Below are 22,731 nucleotides of genomic sequence, written 5' to 3'. Positions count from 1 at the left end.
TCTTACAAGGAGACAACTAGTTTATCTGGTGACCAGTCGGCAAAATGCGTGTTTGGTGCTGCTGAATGAGATATTTTAATGCACAACAAAATGATTCTGCTTGATCTGTATATTACCTGGCTAATGGGGCACGGGAGAAGCAGGCTGTCAGCGACCGTTCCTGCTATCTGAAAACTGCTATGATGCTGCACATCTGGCATGCCCTGCGGGCGACCGAGCGAGTTCACGTGACAAAGGAAGAGAGAGAGGCTGGTCGGGTGTGCGAGAGTAGGTCGGTCATTTCGGGGCATTGTTTCAGTCGTTTTTAATGGCTCAGGTTTTCAAAAGATCATTTCAAAACCGACCTCAGTAAAATCTTAATAATATTAATAATAATAAAAAAAAAAACTGAGTTTCAAAAGGGCATTTTCTTTGATAGAGGGCAAACTTCCTAGTGCTTTAGCACCACCTAGTGTCTATGTGTGCACGTCCCTGTAAATAGGGTAAAAGAATACAAAGGAAGAATAAAACGGACAAAACCACTATAACATTCACATAAATAAATACTTAAAGAAATAAGTAATAAATAAATAAAGTTGAAGAATATAATGGACAATAAATAAAGAAGGTAATTACTACAAAGGCAAATATACAAAGAAGGTAATTAAAAGAGAAATACATATATATATATATATATATATATATATATATATATATATATATATATATATATATATATATATATATATATATATATATATATATATATATATATATATATATATATATATATATATATATATATATATATATATATATATTTCTAACTGTATAATTTAATTTCTACCTACATTTATTTGTTTATTGTATTTTTGGGGGGCAATTAATTGTATGCTTATTTATTTTTGGAGCATTTATTTATTTCTGTATGTATTTCTGATTATGGCAGGATTGGTCCTCCATACTCAGGTTGTTGTTAAGAAAATAACACCAGGGTAACTATTCATCATTCTGTAATCCATTATTGTTTTTATTTCTTGTGTTACGTAAATGTCAAATTTAATATTTCAGTATAATTTTGTTAAACGTTTTAAGACTTCTAACTCCATCTTCCACTTTTGTGGATCAACAGAGCTCAAATCTAGGAGCGATCCGGTCCGTGTTTTGCGTCACACTCTGAGGCGCCACAAAACTGGGTTGCCAAATTGGTTGAATTTCAGGGTCATATACTCTGAGGGTTGACAGCGAGGCGCCAAATTTATTTATCTACCGAATACAAAATAAAAAAATAGAGTTTGATGTAAAGTAATGATGCTACACACTCATGTACAGTAGGTGGCGGTATGCACCTTAAAGTTGCTTGCGATCCGCCATAATAGAAAAGAAGAGAAGAAGAAGAACGATGCGGAAAAGGGGGAATGTTAGCGCGACAGGGCAACCAATAGAACAAAAAGAAGGAAGGGAGACACGCAAAGCGACCTTATGTGGCTTACTATATGTTAAGTATAGTGATTAATACATACATACACATTTTTTCCTAGTTTCGGAAACAGTGGTGCATTAGAAGATGATCTAATCAAACGAAGAGGTAAACAACGCTAAGTGTTTCTGCTGTAGCTTGCTATATTGTGGTCATGCTAGGCCAACCCACTTGATCCCTCCGCCCTCGGCCTCTTTAGCATGTTTAAGCTAATACCCGATGTTAGAGTTAAATATTGAAGGTCCTGTTATTCAGTTTGGTTTCTTCGGTTAATTAATCCTCAACTATAAGTTAGATATGTTATGGAATGCTTGAAGCTGTATCATGTCTTTAGCTCGCCTTTTTTATGTCTCTGGCCCTCCTAGCTACTTGTTATTGATATTCATGCTTCCTTGGCAGACAGTCATAGCTCCACATACTGACCGATTTTATCTTTCTGACATATATTTATATGTATTATATGTGTCACGATGCTAAAAGCTTGGCTAACAAGCACAGTCTAAGCTTGTTGTGTTTAGCCGTCACGCGCACAGGTGTTGGTTTCACAGTTTTTAGTTATTGTTATATAATTGTAGTTATAATTATAATATTTAGTTATATACATACTAGTCCTTTACATATAGCTTAGCATATGCTTAAATTATTTGACGTGAATGTGAATTTTGTTTTAAATAATGCAAATATGTGCGCATTTTCAGAAATAAGGTCATTTTAGCGTCTTAAAGACCAACTTCGATTTATATTGTAATCCGTGAAAAGTTGTCCTGACATCACTAAAAGTGTTAAAATCAAGGAAAAAGCGATTTAAAATAAAGCTGTAAAATGTTTGGAAAATAATTTGAAATGAATGGTTTAAGTAACTGATTATTAATATACTTTTTTTTTTTTTTTTTTTAGCCAAAAGGGACATTTCAAAAAGATTTATATTTTCACCATCTGAAATGGCAGGTTCTTTTTTTTTGGCTTGAACAAACTTGCTTTACATTGGATTTAAATGAAACAGTATAGTTATATTCTGAGTGGCTTACTGTCACAGGCCCATAAATGTGGTAATAAACCATGTGTTTTAGGTCAGCTGATTTAATTTTTTTGTATAGACAACCCTCTAAATCAGGGGTTTTCAATGTTATATTGTATGAAATTGTGTTAAATCAAACTGGTCCTACAGTCACTCTATTCCAGATTGAGTAATGTAATGAAAGTAATTTCACTGATTCCTGGTTGATGGGACAGGTGTTGTGAATGAAACGGTGCCCAGCTTGAAAGCTTTATTGATCTCCTCTTGGGGAGCAGTGGGCTGCCATCGTGGGGCACCTCTTTGCTCAGAGAGCCAGAGTGGCAGTCTGTGGTAGTGGGGCTCAAACTCAGAACTTTAGAATTCAAAGCGCAATGCCCTAACCACTATGCTGCCACTCCCCACCAATAGGTTGTGAAGGTACGAGAAACTGATGAATTCCTGAATGTGCATTGACCACCAGTTAAGCTCAGACCGGGTACTTTATTTCTCATTTAGCTTGTCAGCTGATTTTCATTCACTTGGATTGGTCTGACAAACGTCCTCTGAGCTTTTCCTGTTAGCAAGGCTTTGCTCTCTACTTTAGAAGAAACTCATCCATCACAACTTCTTCAACACTTTTTGCAATTATCACATGGTGCAGTTTTTGTAATCTAAACATCCTTAGACTGCTGATTAATTTTTGAAAGTGAGAGAGGATTTTGTGTCTTTTCCATCATAGAAGCAATGGCAGTAATGAGGAAACATGTCAACATACTTAAACATTATATCTTTTGTGGGAATAAAAAAAAAAAAGATATTTTTGTTCTTTCTTCATTCCTGAATGTTCTCCATTTCCTTTGTGTCCAGCTTGGCGGTGGCTGGGGTCTCTTTTTGAGCCACGTGTGGCTCAGGAAAAAGATGTACCGTGGGGATAAGGACTTACAGACATCAGCACGCAAGATGGGTACGTCCTTGCTTTTCCAGCTGTCCGCCTATGAACGCGAGCTGGATTTGGTGTTTCTGGACCACAGCTATGCCAAACCGTGGAACGCACACCCAGATGCCAGTAGCGCCCGGCCCACAAGAACTCTGTTTGTAACACCACGTCGTCAAGCTGAGACTTTGTCGTACGTATTTAAAAAAACAAAAGGTTTTAGGTGTTCTAAGAAACTGTGTGACTACTTTTATCTTTTTATTAGCATTTATTTTCAAATGGTTCCTTAATCAATTCCTTTGTTTCATTTCCTTCTATACAGAGACTCAGAGTCCTTAATAGACGTGGAAACGGTCACACCAACACCCATCCCTCTGTATGACAACCAGAAAGCACTAAGTGTGATGAAGGAGTGCGAGAGACACGTCCTGTTTGCTCGAACGGCTGCTGATGGACCCGCACCTCCTGATGACTGGGAGGAACATATAAACAAGTAATCAAACATGCATATTTATGTCTTTTAATATGCTGCATTATTTGATGCTTAAAAAGGAAGTGAAAATTAATTCAGTGTTTTTGAGATCATGTTTCTGTTTCAGGACGGGTTGGTCAGTGACCCAGAACAAATTGTTCAACAAAGTCGTTAAAGCTCTACAAGCGGAAAGACTAGCCCGTTTGGCCAATGAAAACGTAACTTTTTTTTTTCTCGTTGTTTTTCCTTTGGTTTTAAGTTGATAAAGTTAGCGTGTCGTTGAATAGTATTTCTTTTGTTGGGTTTATTAGATGTTGTCTTTAGGACTTGTTCTTAATAACTAATGAGTCATTTTGCTTCATCTGTGTTTTTAGGCTTCCAATGAGCCAATTCTGCGAAGGATAGCTGTAGACAAGTGTGCCAGGAAGGTACGACACGCTCTCGCCAGCGTAAACTGGGAAACCAAACTGACGCAGTGGTTACACACCACAATGATAGAGTCTTTAAGCCTCTCTATGCTTGCTGCTTACTTGGATGTGCTTCAGACCTTAAAAAGCAAGGTATGGTTTTTCTCACTGTCCTTGTTTTTTTTATTTATTTTTTGTTTTGTCTTCAGCTGTGTTTATTCTTACGTTATTTGATATCTTTTCTTGCAAAGCTGCCGACCCTGATCGACAGAATGCTACTGCCGTCTGCAAAGACTGGAGCGCCCAGTGCTGAGGCTTTGTCCCTGCTTTTGAAGCGACCCTGGGATCCTGCTGTTGGAGTCCTCTCACAGAATAAACCGGTAAATATCATTAGATTACTTGTAAAGTACGGTTTATTTGTATTTATGTTTTTTTCTTAAAGAAGGAAACATATCCTTTCCGTGTCATTTTGGCTATATTGCATTATATAATATCAATCACATTTTCTTTTTATCTCACAGCCCTCGTTTTAACTGTACTTATTTGACTTGGATTTTATGTGAAATGAACAACATAAAATTACACCAATTGTAATGACAGGGTTAAATTATGTTTATACCAAGCTCTTTTTTATAAGCTAAAAATAATACATAGCATTTATATTTTACCATCTTATTAAAGTTTTTTAGAAGTTTATAATTTTTGTTACACGCATATTTTGAAAATCCCCAACATTATGTACAGTATGGGAGGAAAGCAAACACTTGTCATCACTCTAAGCACAATCCCAAGTTAAAATACGGTGGTGGCAGCGCTATGCTGTGGAGGCCCCCTTCCAAAGCAGCTAAGAGGAAGTAGGTCAGAGTTAATGGAAAGGTGGTAGGAGCTAATAGAGCATAATCCTGGAAGAAACCTTTGCTTAAGTTTAAACAACTTGAGACTGGTCCAGATGTTTCCTTTCTATAATTGAAATGGTTACAAACATACAGCATAATTATTTAGCTTGAACAAAATGGGTATGATTGGCCTAGTCAAATCCAGATCATGAATCATTCACTGATGCCCTCTGTTCAATTTACTGAGCTCCAGCTTTTATACAAAGAAGTGCATCCAGCTATTTTTGTGGATTTGCAAATCCGGCAAAGATTTGCAGCTCTGGTTGCTCTCAATGTTAATTGGGAAAAGCTGTGACCTCACCTGAAAATAAACATCAGTTTTATTTAGGAAAAGCATAGAACCGTTTACCTCTGACTTTACAGTATTTTATAATTTTATTTGGTTTGTCACATAACATCCCCCAAATATCACTTAAATTGATTGTTCGGTGTTAATTCAATATTTTTCTGAAGAAGTGTGACTTAATGCACTAGACACTCATATACATTTCTTCACATTCAGTGCAAGCTTCCCGGATCTCCTCTGATTCTGATTGCACCATCATTCCCAACTAATCCCGCCCTCTCCACCTCACGGCGAATGAGATTCTGGCAGTCCCAGCTCTCCTGCTTGGGAAAGGTTGTAATCTGTTTTGTTTTGTTTTTTTGTTTGGTTTTTTTTTTTTGCATTTTAAATGAAAAGCATATGATTTTCTTTGCAGAAAAGAGTTTAATGACTGCTGTTTTTAACTATAGGTCATCCCGGTGCACACTCACGTGAACAGTGGGGCCAATATTGGAATCACGCAGTGTTTGGAGCACATGCTGGGGACTGTACGGGCCAAAGTCATGGAGGTATTATTCCGTCTTCATGTTTGTTTTCATGATTTTACTGTTGCCATTTGATGAGTCTTCTTAGAGTTTTATGCTCAGTGGAAAATATGTTTCTACTGATGATTTCATAGAAAAATGTATTGGCAGTATTATGTCTATACCTTAACTGATGTGCGGATCGATGTATAAACCTTTTGTCAACAGGTTCATAGCCACTTCCCCCACAAGCCCATTATCCTGGTTGGCTGGAATGCTGGTGCACTTATCGCTTGTCATGTAAGCATCATTTATAACTTATACCCTCCAACATTTGGTTGTTTCTTTGTTTTTTCTTTTAATCAAACCTGTCAGATATTTAAATGTATTCCTGTTGTACATTAGGTGTCTCTCATGGAATATCTGACGGCTGTAGTGTGCCTTGGCTTCCCGCTTCTAACAGTGAATGGGCCTAGAGGGGTAAGACCTGAACTGTTCCTGCTCAATGTGAAAATGATCAAATGGTAATTTGAGCCTTAATTCGGTTTTGTGTTGACTTGGCATGGGTCAGTATAGAACTCTGACAGTGTGTTATCTTAACGAGAAATATTGCTGTTTTATGATCACAGCTCTATTTCTGTGATGTTTGTATTAAAAAAAGAAATAAAATGCCTGCTGAAATGTGCTGAATCCAATCTGCACAGTGATTAAGTCGTGCAGATTATCTGCAAGGTGGTGTTGTAGCAGTCAGAGTTACAGTTTAGCTAAAAAGATTTCCATCACTGCTTATTTTCATTATCACACTGCCAATAAAAGCTTTTAAATCCACTGCTGTCATTTGAGTAAATCAGTGGTGACTGGATATTCATAACTAAATATTTGACAACAAATTAGTAAATAAAGGTAAAATCCTGGAATTAGAAGAAATCGTCTTAAGATAAAGAATGTCTGTCATTGAAGGGTGAGAGAATTAAACGACAGGTAAGAATTTTATCCCTGACGTATTAAGACTTAACATTCTTACTGTCCTGTAACTTTGCTTATTTATTCCATTAGAGTGCAATAGATATGCGCTTTTAAATTAAATGGTACAACATTTTATTCTGGTGGAGCATGCCACTCTAGAGGGGTTTAAAGATTTTGTGTCCGATCGTGTCGGACAAGGTCGTAGCGTTTAGCTCTCATTGAGAGTCAATGGGGATGAACATACCCGACACAATTATAGGCTATTTTAGACGGACTGCACAGCAAGTCAGTGGCAATTTCTCTGGTCTGGCAGGAAGAGAGACGCCGTTACAAAGTAAAACACATCTGTTTTGGGGAAAAATACAAAATAGAATCTGTTAGTGCACTGAGTTGCTAATCGTGTAACTACCCATAATATGAGTTCATGAGAACAGAAAAGGGATAAAGAAAAGGGATAAAGTAACGATCCTCTTTGAGACTCATAAGGAACAAAATATCGAGGAGCAGACGGAACAGGTAAGCGAAGGTCACCACTCTCCCCTTTTTATGGAAAAATTCAAAAACAGCAGATAAACTGTCCTACTGCTTTTATTGCTGTTATTCTTTAGATGTAGTTCTCATTATGTTAATATTAGCATATAGACCTTCTCGATCTGATCTGATGATGCGCTGCACAGACTCATTACCACTCATTATGGTTTTATTTATTTATTTTTAATAACTTTTCATAATCTGTTCAAATCAAATGTGGGAAACTGCTTTAATTTGTGTGGCACAGATACATAAATTAAAAAAAAAAATCTGCACAGATCTGCTCACCCTGCCTAGTCGGAGCCTCACTATACGCAGTCAGTTTGTCATGGGAAAACATGTATTGGATATTAAAAAGTTGCACGCAACTGGTGTTTTTGAGCCAAAATCGTCTTACCTGTTTTCATGTATGATTATGCACAAAGAAGGCACAGGAATGAGCATGAAAAAGTGTAAAAAAAAAAGGCTACAGAGGGAACCTGTCATTCGCCTTATCAAATATATAAATGCTGAGAGGAAGTTGTCTATCGGTCCCATACAGCAGTTGTCTAAATTAGTTGTCTAATTTAAAGACTAACCCGCCCTATCATATCTACTTTATTGCCGCCTCTGGCTGCTGCTGTCCGAATGCAGGTTGGGCAAACTTCTTCCTCCAAGCTGTTGCGGTCTGTCTTCTTGCGGTAGCTGAAGACCGGTGTGCCATTATTCAACATGAACCTGTAAAGCTAAAGGTTCAGGCCCATGCCTAGTGACGACCTGTTTGTGTTTACTGGTTTACAGGATGTGGACGACCCACTGCTGGATATGAAGACGCCAGTTTTGTTTGTGGTTGGACAAAATGCTCTCCAGTGCACCACCGACGGCATGGAGGAGTTCAGAGAGAAACTGAGGGCAGATAACAGCTTGGTGGTGGTGGGAGGGGCAGATGACAACCTCAGGTCAGTCACAGTTTTAAAACGTTTTTCTCCTAAAGCCATTCCAGTCCTCAACTAGACCAGTTTATCACTGGTTTCCCTCAGCCTGAAAACTAAGGCTTTGAAAATAATGGTAAATATAGTGATTATAATGCCAGTATTATTAAATAAACATTGTTTCTTTGGTCTTTAGTGCAGATGATACCAACAGGTACCTTCATGTATGCTGTTGTTGTGCTGTGATTTTGCCGTCTACAGCTGTCAAACTGTCAACTGGCTGAATGCTTCCTCAGCATACAAAATCTGAACTTTTTGACACTTTAGAAGTAAAAAAATATGGCCAACAATTGTTTTACTCCTACCAAACCTTTCCTTTTATTAATGTTACACACATACATTGTGATAATGTTTGCAGTGTGTTTCTGCAGCTCTACTAATTATTGGCTCTAGGGACGGGAGATATTGAATGAGTTAATCTAGTTGATTGATTTGTTTTCTTGGAGTGTTAAATCGGCTTCATTAAGTGTATTACCTCACTAAAAAATCCCTTACACTCAACTGTGCTTTTCTTCCATTTTAAAGGCAGCACAGCTAAATAGGCGCTTTGGGTCATAAATTAAGGAGCTCGTCGAGTGTTTATTTTTAGTAACAGGACCACAATAAGTGCATTCTGCATCCTAGCCAGCATTAAACAGATTAAAATACTCCAGAACATGACTGTATGGCTCCATGCTTTGGTTTTCTACAAACTATAACAGCCTGACCTCACTTAATGATGAACAACAGTATGGAGAGATATTTGTGCCATCGGTTTGAGCGCGCAGGAACCATTTCGAGCAAGCAGTGAGACAACACGCGAGTGCGCAAAACCGGTCTGGCGCGCGCGCAACTCTGAAAAACCCTCTCAACTGTTCTCGCGCTCAGTTTCATCTCTGCGCGTGCTCGGATCTGTCTCTGCTCTCGCTCGACCTGCTCTCTCTGCGCTCAACACCAGCTGTGCGCTCGGCTATTTCTCCGCTCGCTCGACTCTCTGTGCTCGCGACTTCAGCAATGTATGTAAATGAACCATACCTTCAGCCAATCACGCTCAGCTTCTTTTCATCCAATCCAATTAGGATTGCCTTTGACTGTTCTAGTTAAACAGTTCAACTGAAACATCATTAGTTTAACTTTTTATTATTTTCTTTAGTCCAACTGTTTCTAATTTTCTTTTTTGTTTTTGCATTTCTGTTTTATTTTTCATTTTTTCCTACTTGCTTTGATTCTGTTTTATTTTCCTATATTTTAATCACGTAAAGCACTTTGCAATGTCTTTGTACTGAATTGTGCTATACAAATAAATTTGCTTTGTCTTGCCTTATCTTTAATTTAGTCATCAATGCTTCAACATACAAAAAAAGAAAAGAAAAAAGGAGCCATTTACCTTTTTAGGCCCAAGGTGATTGAACTGTGTTTGGTTTAGATTTCTAAATGAATTATTCAAATTGAATTGGGATACTTGTAGAAACCCCCAGTTATATAATCCTAAACAGCTGATCTGTGATCAGCATAAGCACTGCTGTCGACATGCGTTAAAGCTTTATTAATTATCTGTGTCCATGATCATATGTGAACTTGCCGTTAGACTAATGCAGTTTTTCCAGCTCATTTTTGCTCAGCTGAATCATTGATTTTTCACTACCGCTTCGTTGGGGGCGTTGATGTGCTGGACTGAACGCCGTCTCAATCTATTATTGGAACAGGCGTCTCCATACTCGGCATGACTCAGCTGATCTGTAACACCAACCTTTCATATGTTATCAGCGGAAGGCTGCTTCTGTTTGAATTAGCAAACCAGGCAGAAGAATGTGGGGGGTTTTACTGTGCTGATAAGTCTCATCTGTTTGTGAGCCTCACTTTGCAGGGTTTTTGCATTCAAATCTCAGTAATGAATGAATTTCTCCACAGAATCAATTCAGCAAAGATGAAGTCTGAAGGGTTGACGCAGACGATGGTGGACCGCTGCGTTCAGGATGAGATAGCTGATTTTCTGTCAGGGGTCCTCACCCGGGCAGAGGGCCACAGTCATGGCTCTGGAGAGATGAGAGACCTGGACACAGAAAAGAAGAAGAGGCCTCGACGAGAGCTTCCTTTTGAAATGGAGAGAGGCCGACCTTCATCTCCTGCGCTCAGAGTTTCCATTTCCCCCTCGGGCTCAGAGGTTTGTTAAAATTGTTTTATTTTCAATACTCCAAAAATGTTTCTGGAAAAAATTTTTTGTAAATGTATTTCTAATGGGGGCTGTCCTGATCCGATATGAATAATATTTTATCCGTCAAATTTTAAGCCAAAACTGATATCAGATTTTATCAGCCGGCATCTAAAATCTCTGATTTAGTTCTGATAGAAACTAGGGGTGGAACGGTTCACAAAATCCACGGTTCGGTTCACGGTTTCATGGTCACGGTTTTTGGTTTGGTTTGGTATATGTTGATTGTTACCCTGAAATCCCATAAAAATTAATGAAATTAATGAAAAAATCCCCAAAAAATAATGAATTGTAATAATTTTTAATGATCCACGGAAACCCTGGATCATTTCCGCATGTTTTACTGCTTTGAATTTAATCATCTCGCGCATGCTCTCTACCATCTCCAAGGAACTCGGAGAGGAGCGGACGGGAGCCACAGTGGAGGCTGTAGGCTTTGCTTTGTGCAGGCGGTCGGAGCGAAGCGGAGCGCTGACGGATTATGTGGGATTTCGGAGTTAGCCTGACATGTTGGTCGTGTTGCTGTTAGCATAAACAACACGTTTTGCACAATGCTTGCACACTGTTGCACTTTTATCTACAACTTTCTTTCCTCCGTCATTGTAGGTCACTCTAAATGCAAAGTGGTCCCATACAGCAGACCTATAAAGTGCTGCTGGCGCGTCTTCCTACTCCTGTTCTTTCCCACTCGCTATACCCACACAATTCTCCACAACAACAGATTTTTTTTCTGCTTCTTCTTCTCGTTTACTACTGGTGGTTGGCTTTGGTCGCAGTACCGCCACCTTCTGCTCTGGAGTGCAAACGCTTCGCCTATGAGAAAAAGGAGCAGGGCATGAACCGAACGAAACACACGCGAATCGAACCGAGACAGTCGAACCGAACGGTTCGGACGGTTTTCAAAAACCGTTCCATCCCCAATAGAAACTCTCTGCTTCTGTTCAAAGTTTCTGTAACTCATTGGTTAATTTTATATGGCTCAGTTGTTTTCACACCTTTTGTTGTTGTTCCATGTTTTAGTAATGTTACCAGACCAAACATTTTCTAACGTTCTACAGTATAAAATAAGTAATAAAAGTTGGTATTTTTGTGCCAATATTGTATTCGGTCAACATTGGTATCGGCCAATTCTCAAAGCTGCAGTATTGGAAATTAAAACATTGTATCGGGAAACCCCTAGTTTCTAATGTTATAAAGCAATGGTAGCTTGATAGTTGATGCTGTGGAGACGATTGGTCTTTTCCAATCTATCTTTAAACTCAGCGACCTAAATATTTTTAAAACTTGATTGAACTTAACTCTGACCATATTCAGCTGGAGGTGGATGTGTTGTCAAAAAAAGGTGCTTGCTGTTTGTATTAATGGAAGCCCCGATCCATTAGGTTCTCTAAATAATGTCCATGTTTATTACGTTTTATTTAAACGGCCATATGGCTCGTTTTAGACTAAGACAACTTTTATTGTCATTTTGTATACACAGATTATATACAAAAGTACATTTCGTTTTGCACAGCTTTCTGAAAGTAAATGGGCAGCAGCTTAGCAGTGAAATGTACATTTCCATTTCGTGCAGTGCTGCAGTGACCAAATGTAAACAACGTGGGCGAAAAAACATGGTTTAAAGCGCATTGATATGGAAATTCAGAGCAGTTCAAAGACAAATATAAATGGTGCAAAAATGTAGTAGAAAAACCGTTTTTGAGTTGAGTTCTTTTTGCTCTTGTGTTATCAGTGTGATGCAGGCTTGTTGTTTTAATGACTGAAATAAGTGACGGACAGAACCCTAAAAACGGTTATCAAGAGTTGAGGGTTATTGAGGACTTATTTCTTGTTGTAAGGGCTGTCTTCTGTCTCTCTAGGATTTGTCGAGTGTGTGTAGCAGCCCCACTTCCAGTCCTAAACCTAAAACCTCTGGTCTATCTCCGGCACAGAAGTCCAGTCTGATCACGGCTACACAGCTCCTTAAGACACACATGCAGCGCTCTGGAACAGTCCTCACTCACAAGCAGGCTCAAGGTTGGTTTATAATCCCCCTTATTTTCTTTTTTTTTCTTTTTGTAGATCCATTAAATGGCACTTTAAGCTTTCACAGTTACTTAAACACGCCCAGGGGTTCCTGCTATCCTGGCATAAACACCTCCCGTTTTTGTTTAAATTATTTGAGGGAATTATTCACCTCACCTTTAGCTGAACTTTGCACAGGAAGACATGGTGGTATGTGAGATGTGAAAACGATTGTAATTTGTTCTATCGTGTCACCACATCTGAGGGGGGGAGATGGAACGTGACTGAAATGCTTTCCTCTCCTCCTCTTGTCTCCTCTTCTTCTACGACTTTCCTTTCTGGCTTTTTTCCAATTCATTCCAGCTCAGTTTGCCGCTTTTATGAAACAAAACATGCTTGTGAGGAAAAATCTTCCTCCTGGCACTCCTTGTATTTTTGGTAAGTATCTCTCCCTCTTGCTCTCCTCTTCTTTTTTCTTCTGTTCTTTTCTCTTTCTTTTTCACCTTATTTTTTTCATGTGAATTCATATAAAGTACCTGCCTAGAAATAAGATTTTGATCCAGAAAGGTCACATCATGAAGAAAAGAAACTTTCTTAAAATGGACAAATTTTTGCTAACAATAAAACAACGCTAACATGTCGCCTCGGTGCTTCTGATTATTCATTCGTACTTCTTTGTCCATGTGGTGCAGTTCCAGTGACCAGTGATCAGATAGAAGGCCTGGACAGAGATGACCTACGACCTCACGGCAAGAGGAGGCAGACACCCAGCCCCACACCCAGCAAAGCCTCTAAGAGAGCAAAGATTAAAGTCACCATCGTTTCCCAAAGCGAGTCAGCAGGAGGCGCCATCAACCCTGCTGAAGGTATAAAACCTACTGAACTTGTGTGTTTCATCATGATGGTTAAACTTGTATTTATTATTTTATTTTTACTGCACCACAACCTTAAAGAAGATAATTAGGATGAATCAGTGGTTCTTAAACCCGCTGTTACCCTTTTGAACTAGGTTCAAAGCGATCATAAGACAGGTTTGAGGGCAAATCTGTAGTTAGAGTTTAAATCTGTGGTCCTTGCTTGTCATGTGACATACAGCAAAGGTCCACAGGTCGAGATCATTGATATTTATCACTGGATATGACATCATATGACTGCAGCATGATGAGTAATAATGCTAAGAAGCAGTAACGGAATACTCAAGAAAGACCCATAAACTGTTATACGTGAAATGACTTATTACTTTAATGGTTTGGCTTGATTGTAATACTTAAAGAATAATCTAGATAAAATAAGATTTATACAAATAATTAAAAATAAATGATGTACACAGACCTGAAATTAAAAGAACTACAGTGTTAGAAATATTTAAAATCATTTTGACTGCTTAAATAAAGGTAAAATAAAATTATACTAGGACTATAGTATTCATGTAAAATATTGTATTGGGGACTTAATGAAGGTATTTACAGCATTTGACTTCCTGGACATTCTAGGCTAGTATAGATGGATAGGCTAGGCTAACATTTGAACCTTCCCTTTTTGCATTTCTCTGCTTTTGGACCACCAAGATATTGATAAATTAAAGAGGGGGGAAAAAAACTACAAGAAGTTACGTATTGGAACAAAAACAGAGTAAAACTTTACAGTTTTTATAAAAGTTAACGATGAAAATGAGCAAGATTTAATGTAACCTCCACATCTGTTGCTTTACACTGACAAATGTCCTTTAACCGTGTAGTAGCAGGTAGTGTAGCTCCTAATTGACAAATCTGCTGTGAGTAGGACCAAAAAATTCCCTATTAGAATTTTAATTTTGTTCTGATTATTATCCCCATTAAAAACACAGTTTTCCAGATAATAATGTTGCTCTGGGGGCCTATTATCTCTACTATGTGCTGGATTTTTACTATTACCGTATTTTCACGACTATAAGGCGCACATAAACTTCTTTTTTTCCCCTCAAAATGTGCGGTGCGCCCTTTGGTGTGGTGCGCCCTATGTGTGTTGTAACTGCGACTTTTGAGACCACCTCATTGAGGAGATGATGAAAGAGTGGCTGAGGGAGGGGAGTGTAAGGAGACCAAGTGGGTTTTTTTCCACTCATCAACATCGCTGTTAATCTGTGACTCCATGCGTGCCCATCTCACAGCTGATGAGAAAAACATGGTGAAACAAATGAATGCTGTGCTCGCTGTTATTCAACCGCTTGACATCGGTGTGAACCGGACGCAGCAGAAGCAGCGAGTTTACATGCAAAGTCAATGGTTGACGCGCGTATAGGCGCAGCAAAAGGTCCCGCAGCGCAGCAGGCGCAGCGCGTCCGGAGCGTTCCACGCTCTGGAGAAAAAAGCATCTGACGCGCCGCCAACGCGCTGCAGCTTGAGATGGAAAAATTTTAGTTTTGCTGCTGGACGCGCCGCATCAACCAATCAGAGAAGCTGATCTGGGAGCTGACAGCGAGACAGACACATCGCTCTGATGACATATGATATTAAGGCGAATGAAAAGGGCTGGATGGATGAGGAGATGATGAAAGCGTGGCTGAGGCAGGTGTATGTGAGGAGACCGGGTGTTTTTTTTCCACGCATCACTAACCGGCCACATGACCGCTGCGAGCGGCGTGGGAGCGATGGATAACAGACGGAGACCACAGTTTCACGAAAAGTGGAAGGCAGCGCCGGGCAAGTTACGCCACAGTTTGCGGATGGATTGCAGATGCTTGGACTAACATGTCTGCTGGCACTGTTGTTCGAGCTTTCGCAAAAGCCGGCATTATTTCTGAGGAGCCGCAGCTATATTTGCTGTGATCAGTGGGAATAAAGTAGTTTTAATATGTTTTTAAGTGAGAAAGTCCACCTGAAAACGTAATAATTGCAGTCAGTTCATCCAGATTATCATCCTGCCTATACTACAGGTGCTGGTCATAAAATTAGAATATCATGAAAAAGTAGATTGATTTCAGTAATTCCATTTAAAAAGTGAAACTTGTATATTATATTCATACATTACATACAAACTCATATATTTCAGATGTTTATTTTGTTTAATTTTGATGATTACAAATGACAACAAATGAAAATCTCAAATTCATCATATCAGAAAATTAGAATATTACTGAAGACCAATAAAAACAAAGGATTTATAGAAATGTTGGCCAACTGAAAAGTATGAACATGAAAAGTATGAGCATGTACAGCACTCAGTATTTAGTTGGGCCTCCTTTGGCCTGTATTACTGCAGCAATGCGGCGTGGCATGGAGTCGATCAGTCTGTGGCACTGCTCAGGTGTTATGATAGCCCAGGTTGCTCTAATAGTGGCTTTTAGCTCTTCTGAATTGTTGGGTCTGGTGTATTGCATCTTCTTCTTCACAATACCCCATAGATTTTCTATGGGGTTAAGGTCAGGAGAGTTTGCTGGCCAATTAAGAACAGGGATACCATGGTCCTTCAACCAGGTACTGGTAGCTTTGGCACTGTGTGCAGGTGCCAAGTCCTGTTGGAAAATGAAATCTGCATCTCCAAAAAGTTGGTCAGCTGCAGGAAGCATGAAGTGCTCTAAAACTTCCTGGTATGTGGCTGCGTTGACCCTGGACCTCAGAAAACACAATGGACCAACACCAGCAGATGACATGGCACCCCAAACCATCACTGACTGTGGAAACTTTACACTGGACTTCAAGCAACGTGGATGAAGTGCCTCTCTTCTTTTCCTCCAGACTCTGGGACCTTGATTTCCAAAGGAAATGCAAAATTTACTTTCATCAGAGAACATGACTTTGGACTACTCACCAGCAGTCCAGTCCTGTTTCTCTTTAGCCCAGGCAAGACGCTTCTGACGCTGTCTGTGGTTCAAGAGTGGCTTGACACAAGGAATGCGACAGCAGAAACCCATGTCTTTCATACGTCTGTGTGTGGTGGTTCTTGAAGCACTCACTCCAGCTGCAGTCCACTCTTTGTGAATCTCCCCCACATTTTTGAATGGGTTTTGTTTCACAATCCTCTCCAGGGTGCGGTTATCTCTCTTGCTTGTACACTTTTTTCGACCACATCTTTTCCTTCCCTTCGCCTCTCTATTAATGTGCTTGGACACTGAGCTCTGTGAACAGCCAGCCTCTTTAGCGATGACCTTTTGTGTCTTGCCCTCCTTGTGCAAGGTGTCGATGGTCGTCTTTTGGACAACTGTCAAGTCAGCAGTCTTCCCCATGATTGTGTAGCCTATAGAACTAGACTGAAAGACCATTTAAAGGCTTTTGCAGGTGGTTTGAGTTAATTAGCTGATTAGAGTGTGGCACCAGGGGCCATCAATTTTGAACCTTTTCACAATATTCTAATTTTCTGATATGATGAATTTGAGATTTTCATTTGTTGTCATTTGTAATCATCAAAATTAAACAAAATAAACATTTGAAATATATGAGTTTGTATGTAATGTATGAATATAATATACAAGTTTCACTTTTTAAATGGAATTACTGAAATCAATCTACTTTTTCATGATATTCTAATTTTATGACCAGCACCTGTATTTCTGTCGGAGCCGCTCAGACCCCCACATACCAGTGGTGCGCCGACAGTAGAAATCCCTTCAACAGCAGCCTCTGGGCCGGGTAGCCTCCGGGTTCACGCGGTGGCTGGCAGGTGTTTTTCATCTAAATAATTTTAGCTGCAGGCACCAGGATACCAGTAATAAAAGCGAACATATTCCGTCGGCAGGTTTCAGGATTTTAAGTTAATTTAGGAGTAATCACAGCGCTTTGTCATCTGCGATGTGTCTGTCTCACGGCCAGCTCCCAGGTTTGATTAATACTTTGTAATAAATACATGAATAAAGCACAGTCATACTCAGTTTTGCCCCCGCTGTATTTTTAAATACGCAGTAGAGCTATTTAAAGGTAGTAGAGGACATGTACCTGTATATAAAAAATGCGCCCTATAGTCCGGTGCGCCTTATGTGTGTGTTAAATACAGAAATGGCACACATAACTGAGACTGCGCCTTTTAGTACGGTGCGCCTTATGGTCGTGAAAATACGGTAAAAAATAAACAAGATATTAGCTATAATTCACTGATGCATCAGTAGATCCTTTTTCTGGCATCCATAGATACGGTGGTTCTTGCAGAAAGGGTAAAACATCCATTTATTTCTTTAGCTCATTGTGAGCAGATCAACAAAATTGTTTTTGGGATTTCTTTAATGATAAAACCACCAGATGGAAGAGAGGAGCTCAGCTACTGCCTTACAGACAAAATGATGAGATCTGAAGCTCCTTTTTTTGTTTTTGTTCTGTTTTTGCTGCTATTGTTTGGTCTGAAATATTACAGGAGTGTTGATAAGAGCTTTGAAAACATTGTGATTGTATAATTCATAAAAACGGATAGTGTGGTAACTAAGAGGCATCTACCTCTTCACTAAATCTGTGTTTTCTCCCTACATCTGAATACCTGCCTGTGTTGACGTTGAGCTCTTATTCATTTCCTTCTCAGTGGGCGTTTCTGGCAAGCCTTTAACTGTGGCAGTGGGACAGACTGTTCCTGGTGCCAAGGAGCTTTCTGGACTTCTCACAAGTCCGCGGTAAGCGTGCCCAGTCTCCCAGGAACAATGTAGAGTTCCTAAAACCCTAGGCATACCTACACCCACGTTAACGCCTCCCCTGTTGGAAAACAGGGTGTCTGGTGCAGAGAGATTGATGAGAGGTGGTACTCAGAATTTAAAAGCTGAACAATGGCCAGTTAGCCCTTTCTGGTGAAGCTCCTGAGTAGACTGCTGGTGTGTGTGTCACTGCAGGTCTGGTAGTCTCTCAGAGGTGTCTGGTGCCCTGTCCCCAGGCTCCAGTTCATTCAGCAGCGGGCAGCCTTGCATGGTGTCAGTGTCCTCCACACCAGCTCAGGTGCAAGCTCCAGCTACTGCCCAAGGTATCTCTTTCTTGTCCTGCTTTTTGCACGCTCGTTTGCACTCAGCTGTGCAAATAAACTTAGCACAGCTAGCTTCTACACACAGATCCTAATCTGTGTCAGATTCAAGTTCTGAACACTGGATGAGAACAGTATGTGAGGGCAACATACTTAAACAAACATCATCATTGATCACCTCTTGCGCCATTGCTGCTCGTCCCTGGTCCAAACCTTTCCCCTTTTGGTCACGACTGTCCCAGTTCGTGCTTGTGTGTGTGTCCATATATTTAACATTTTAGTTCATAAAAGTATTAATTTGCTTCCAATATCTGCTTAGGAAACTTTTAATTTAACTTTTTTCTTTGCTTTGTTTCTTTTTGTTTTATCTGCAGCACCTTCCGCCAGCAGTCTTCTGCAAGGCCTAAGTTTCAGTCTGCAGGAGATCGTTACCAAAGCTCCTAACCTTCCTTCTCCAGCGACAAGCACAGGCAGCACTCAGGTACTCTGGGAAATGAGGGTCATGTTGTGTGAGGATTTAAAATGCAATAATAACAATCATAATTGTGTTGGAATAAAAACATTTTGGTTTTGGTGGATATTTCTCTAATCCTCTTAGGATGAGAATAACTAATTTATGGTTGGATAAAAAAAAAAAGAACTGCACCAAAATTTGCAGACACCATACAATCTGTTTACACGCTACAGAAGCATGGAGGTGAAAGTTGGCAACAAACGTTCTCGTGCAAAGACGCTGTTTTGGCGTGTTAATGAGAGCAGACAAGTTTTATTTGTGCTAGTCTTGGTTAACGTATTAGCATTTTAGCTCTGTGTGAGTTTTAGCCATTAGTCAAATAAAGATAATTTTGTTAGGAAAATAAGATTATTATATTGTGTCCTACACTTCATGCTGACATGCAGACTGTACTGGGGCTCATAAATTTAGAAGTTAATGTTTTAATTAAACAAAATTTAAAAAGGCTCCAACTTGCGTATTTAGTTGTTGTCCTGTTTGGATGTTTAAAAGCTGTAGCATTGCTACTTAAATTTAGTCCCCTGTGTTCAGAGGAGGAGGGAACCTCTCAGTTGCTTGTAAATATATTTCTGAGGTGTTTTTGTGAATGAGTTGGGTACCAAACACCTCCCATTAGCCAATGTGTTTTCTTTTTAATCTGTATGCAGCCACTTGTTTTCATTTTGAAATGCTCATCTGTAGTGTCTGAATCTAATTAGCAAAATACATTAAATGTATACATATTGATTTCACAGTTAGAGGGGAACAGTGAGGCTTTGAGCCACTTCACCAGCTATGTAAAAGCTGTTGGATGCAGCATCTGTGGTGTTAAAGTTAGTCAGGGATCCAGCACTAGCAGGGCCAAAAACAAAACAAAACAAAAAAACACAGATCTGAGGCAATATCTAAATCAGCACCACAAAACTTGGTTGTATTTCTAGTCTTAAGTTGACACTGCTCAAATGAAAGTTGTTAATTTTAATTCTATAGTTCTATTTTCTGTTTCTTTTTTTGAAACATATTTTTGTTTTTTAATACAATTTGAGTTAGACTATAGTTAGAGAGTGCATATCTCCCTGTATGTCCATGTTCAATCTTTTTTTTTTATATTCTCTCGATGGATGGATGGATGGATGGATGGATGGATGGATGGATGGATGGATGGATGGATGGATGGATGGATGGATGGATGGATGGCAAGCAGACATTTGGACACAGCCTGCTTATCAGAGTGAAATACCTGGTCTTTTGATTCTAGTTTTACATCTCTTTGTTGGAACTTACAAATAATTTTCATATTTTATTAATCTTTTTTTATTTCAATAACCTAGTTCCTGCGCAATAAATTGTTGAAATATGGTGATGCACTTTTTATAAAGTCCAGCGTATTGTATATAAATGTTTAACCCTTCATGTTAAAGAAAAAGCAACTTTATATAAAAAGGAAAACTTTAGTTTTTAAGGAAATGGCAGTTTATCATTTGATCATTAGTCGACCAAGAAGATCACTCTAGTTTAGATAAATGTATTAATCGATAACTAATGGATTTGTGTTTAGCTCTTGATTTGGAGTAAAGTTGAAGAATTTTGAGGTAGTTTATCCTAGGACTGGGCATTTAATTTAATTTGCAATATAATTACAATTTAATTAATATTACATTTAACAAGAGTAAGACACTGACTTTCTGACCCCAGTCCTTTAAGGGGCGGTTTTATGCTTAAAGTGAGTTTGCCGCGACACAGAAGGGAAGAAAAAGATTCCTCTAGTACACAGATCCATTCAAGAGAGTAGAAGTAGGCACCTTTCCACAAAACTGTATCAGTAGGGCAATCGCAATATTGGTTAAAAAAAAAAAAAAAAAAGTGGAGTTCTGATCTAATCTTAGCTCATGCTTCATTAACAAGGATTAGGAAAAACCAAACCAAAACATGATGCTACCACCACCGTCCATCATAGTTTTCTACAATGTTCTCAAGTTTTTAACCATTAATGTCTTCAAATCATATTCTGTCATTTAAAGGAGGCAGTTTAGTTCAGATGGTTGACTGAGCAGGCATATTTGTTGTTTCAGTCAACGAATTAAGTTTTACATTTTATTGTTTTGTTACGAAATTGAACTAGTGACATTAAGACTGAGGGGAAATGCAACTTTTTAATTAATGTTTTTCTCCCAGGCAGTTTGTGGAAAATCCCAGGATCCAGTCCTGAGTTGTGTTGGTCCCAGCGGGGGCACTCTGCTCCGGACAGTGCCGGTAGTCACAGCAGGAGGGGTCTCTAAAACCACTGCCATCCATCAGCTGCTCACCAACGGTGGGCTGGCCAAACTGGCAAGCAGCTTGCCCGGCTTGGCACACATCACCAATCAGACCGCTGGTATGTGTCGAACTGCCAAAACACGACGGCCACGTTGAACACGCAGAGTTCATTCACTTTTTGTTTTGGAAACAGTAGTTCAGGGCATCTCTAGCGCACAGAGGATTACCGCACCGCAGAGACATGGAGGACAGGTCTGTGGACGAGTGTGAAGAAGGTTTACTTGGAAAGAGCCAACTGGTGTAAAGCTTATAGAGTCAGCTGTGGATCTGAATGGAATCTGAACAGAGATCAGCAGCCTATGTCTGGACTCATCTTTATGTAAAAGCAAAAAGAGAATTGCCTAAATCTTGGATTCTGAACCCACTGTCGTCAGAGTTGTTATAATTATCATTCCATGACTCATTTGTTTGCATCATTATCTCAACATTGCTGTGAAGTATAATCATTAACATGGAAGCTAAGCTGTTGGAAAGACAAAATAGTGTTGACACATGGCATTTAACTTCTGTTTCTACTGTTACAATAAAGGCTGAAATTAAACTTGTGCTCGTTGTTTCATTTTTTTTTAAGGTAAGCATTTTACACAGCTCCTGTTTAAATAAACCAAAGCAACATGAACCTTCAGGGCAAGAAAAGTAATGTGCATTTGAAGGATTCAGTTTAGACTTGGACAGATTTTATTTTGTCATTTTGTACATACAAGTGTATACAAAAAGACATTTTGTTAAGAACAGCTCTCTAAACTTTTTCATTTTTTAAAGTGCAGCCTTGATAAAAATCAAAGATATGGGGATATTGTGATGTCAAAAACAAACATCTTTGTTAAGTGTATGGCTGTTACTGCTTACCATAGCTATCATAGCCCCACAAATTATACCTTTGAAGAACAAGCACTTTGAAAATTAGCCTCTTCAAGACACCAGTTATATAAAGATGTATGATTTATATTGCTAAACATGTCATAGTAACTAAGTTTCAATGGGAAAAAAACGAAAGAACAATAGTAAAAATAAGGATTCTGACAATTCACCCAGTTTCTGTGGTTTTTAATCATTGTTGTTTCTAATGCATTGTTTGGACAGTAATTAAAAATTCTTATGACTTGAAACATCCCAAAAAGTGGTAACCCACTAATTAGGAGCAATGGAATTGTATTGACAGGACTAAACAAATGCCATATGACAATGGTTGTTGCATTTACCGTAACAGATGAACGTCTGATTGCTCATATTGCAGATTAACTGCTTCTTTGTTCAGAAAAGACAAAATCTGGATGTTTTAAATAATTTTCATTGATAAGAAGCTAGCAGAATCATGCACAGGAAAAACAAAGGGGTGCGGAATATCACTCCTACCTATTAGCCCTACTTTATTTCTTAAAGAAAAAAATATAT

The 22,731-nt window shown here is 39.0% G+C and overlaps 1 protein-coding gene across 9 annotated transcripts; it reads left to right on the top strand.

Moving 5' to 3' along the window:
• The first annotated feature begins 1,215 nt into the window (after positions 1-1,215).
• On the top strand, positions 1,216-21,882 carry kansl3 (KAT8 regulatory NSL complex subunit 3). 9 transcript variants are annotated; one of them, XM_038285736.1, is made up of 19 exons: positions 1,216-1,567; positions 3,324-3,583; positions 3,713-3,883; positions 3,990-4,080; positions 4,237-4,422; positions 4,521-4,649; positions 5,668-5,784; positions 5,901-5,999; positions 6,183-6,254; positions 6,360-6,434; positions 8,232-8,389; positions 10,313-10,565; positions 12,473-12,629; positions 12,981-13,055; positions 13,310-13,483; positions 18,102-18,189; positions 18,403-18,530; positions 18,902-19,008; positions 21,196-21,882. In XM_038285736.1, exons 2-19 carry the CDS (start codon positions 3,375-3,377, stop codon positions 21,430-21,432), a joined length of 2,526 nt encoding a protein of 841 aa, XP_038141664.1. In that variant the 5' UTR covers positions 1,216-1,567; positions 3,324-3,374; the 3' UTR covers positions 21,433-21,882. The 9 variants fall into 9 exon arrangements, with proteins under 9 accessions (XP_038141664.1, XP_038141665.1, XP_038141668.1 ...); XM_038285737.1 differs by lacking the exon at positions 1,216-1,567 and having other exon boundaries at positions 3,375-3,583; positions 12,545-12,629; XM_038285740.1 differs by lacking the exon at positions 1,216-1,567 and having other exon boundaries at positions 3,375-3,583; positions 21,200-21,379.
• The last annotated feature ends 849 nt before the right edge of the window (positions 21,883-22,731 follow it).

This window comes from Cyprinodon tularosa, unplaced genomic scaffold (genome assembly GCF_016077235.1).
Source record: "Cyprinodon tularosa strain WSP-4 unplaced genomic scaffold, ASM1607723v1 ctg214, whole genome shotgun sequence".
In the NCBI taxonomy this organism is placed as follows: domain Eukaryota; kingdom Metazoa; phylum Chordata; class Actinopteri; order Cyprinodontiformes; family Cyprinodontidae; genus Cyprinodon; species Cyprinodon tularosa.
This window is presented reverse-complemented; position numbering and strand designations above follow the sequence as displayed.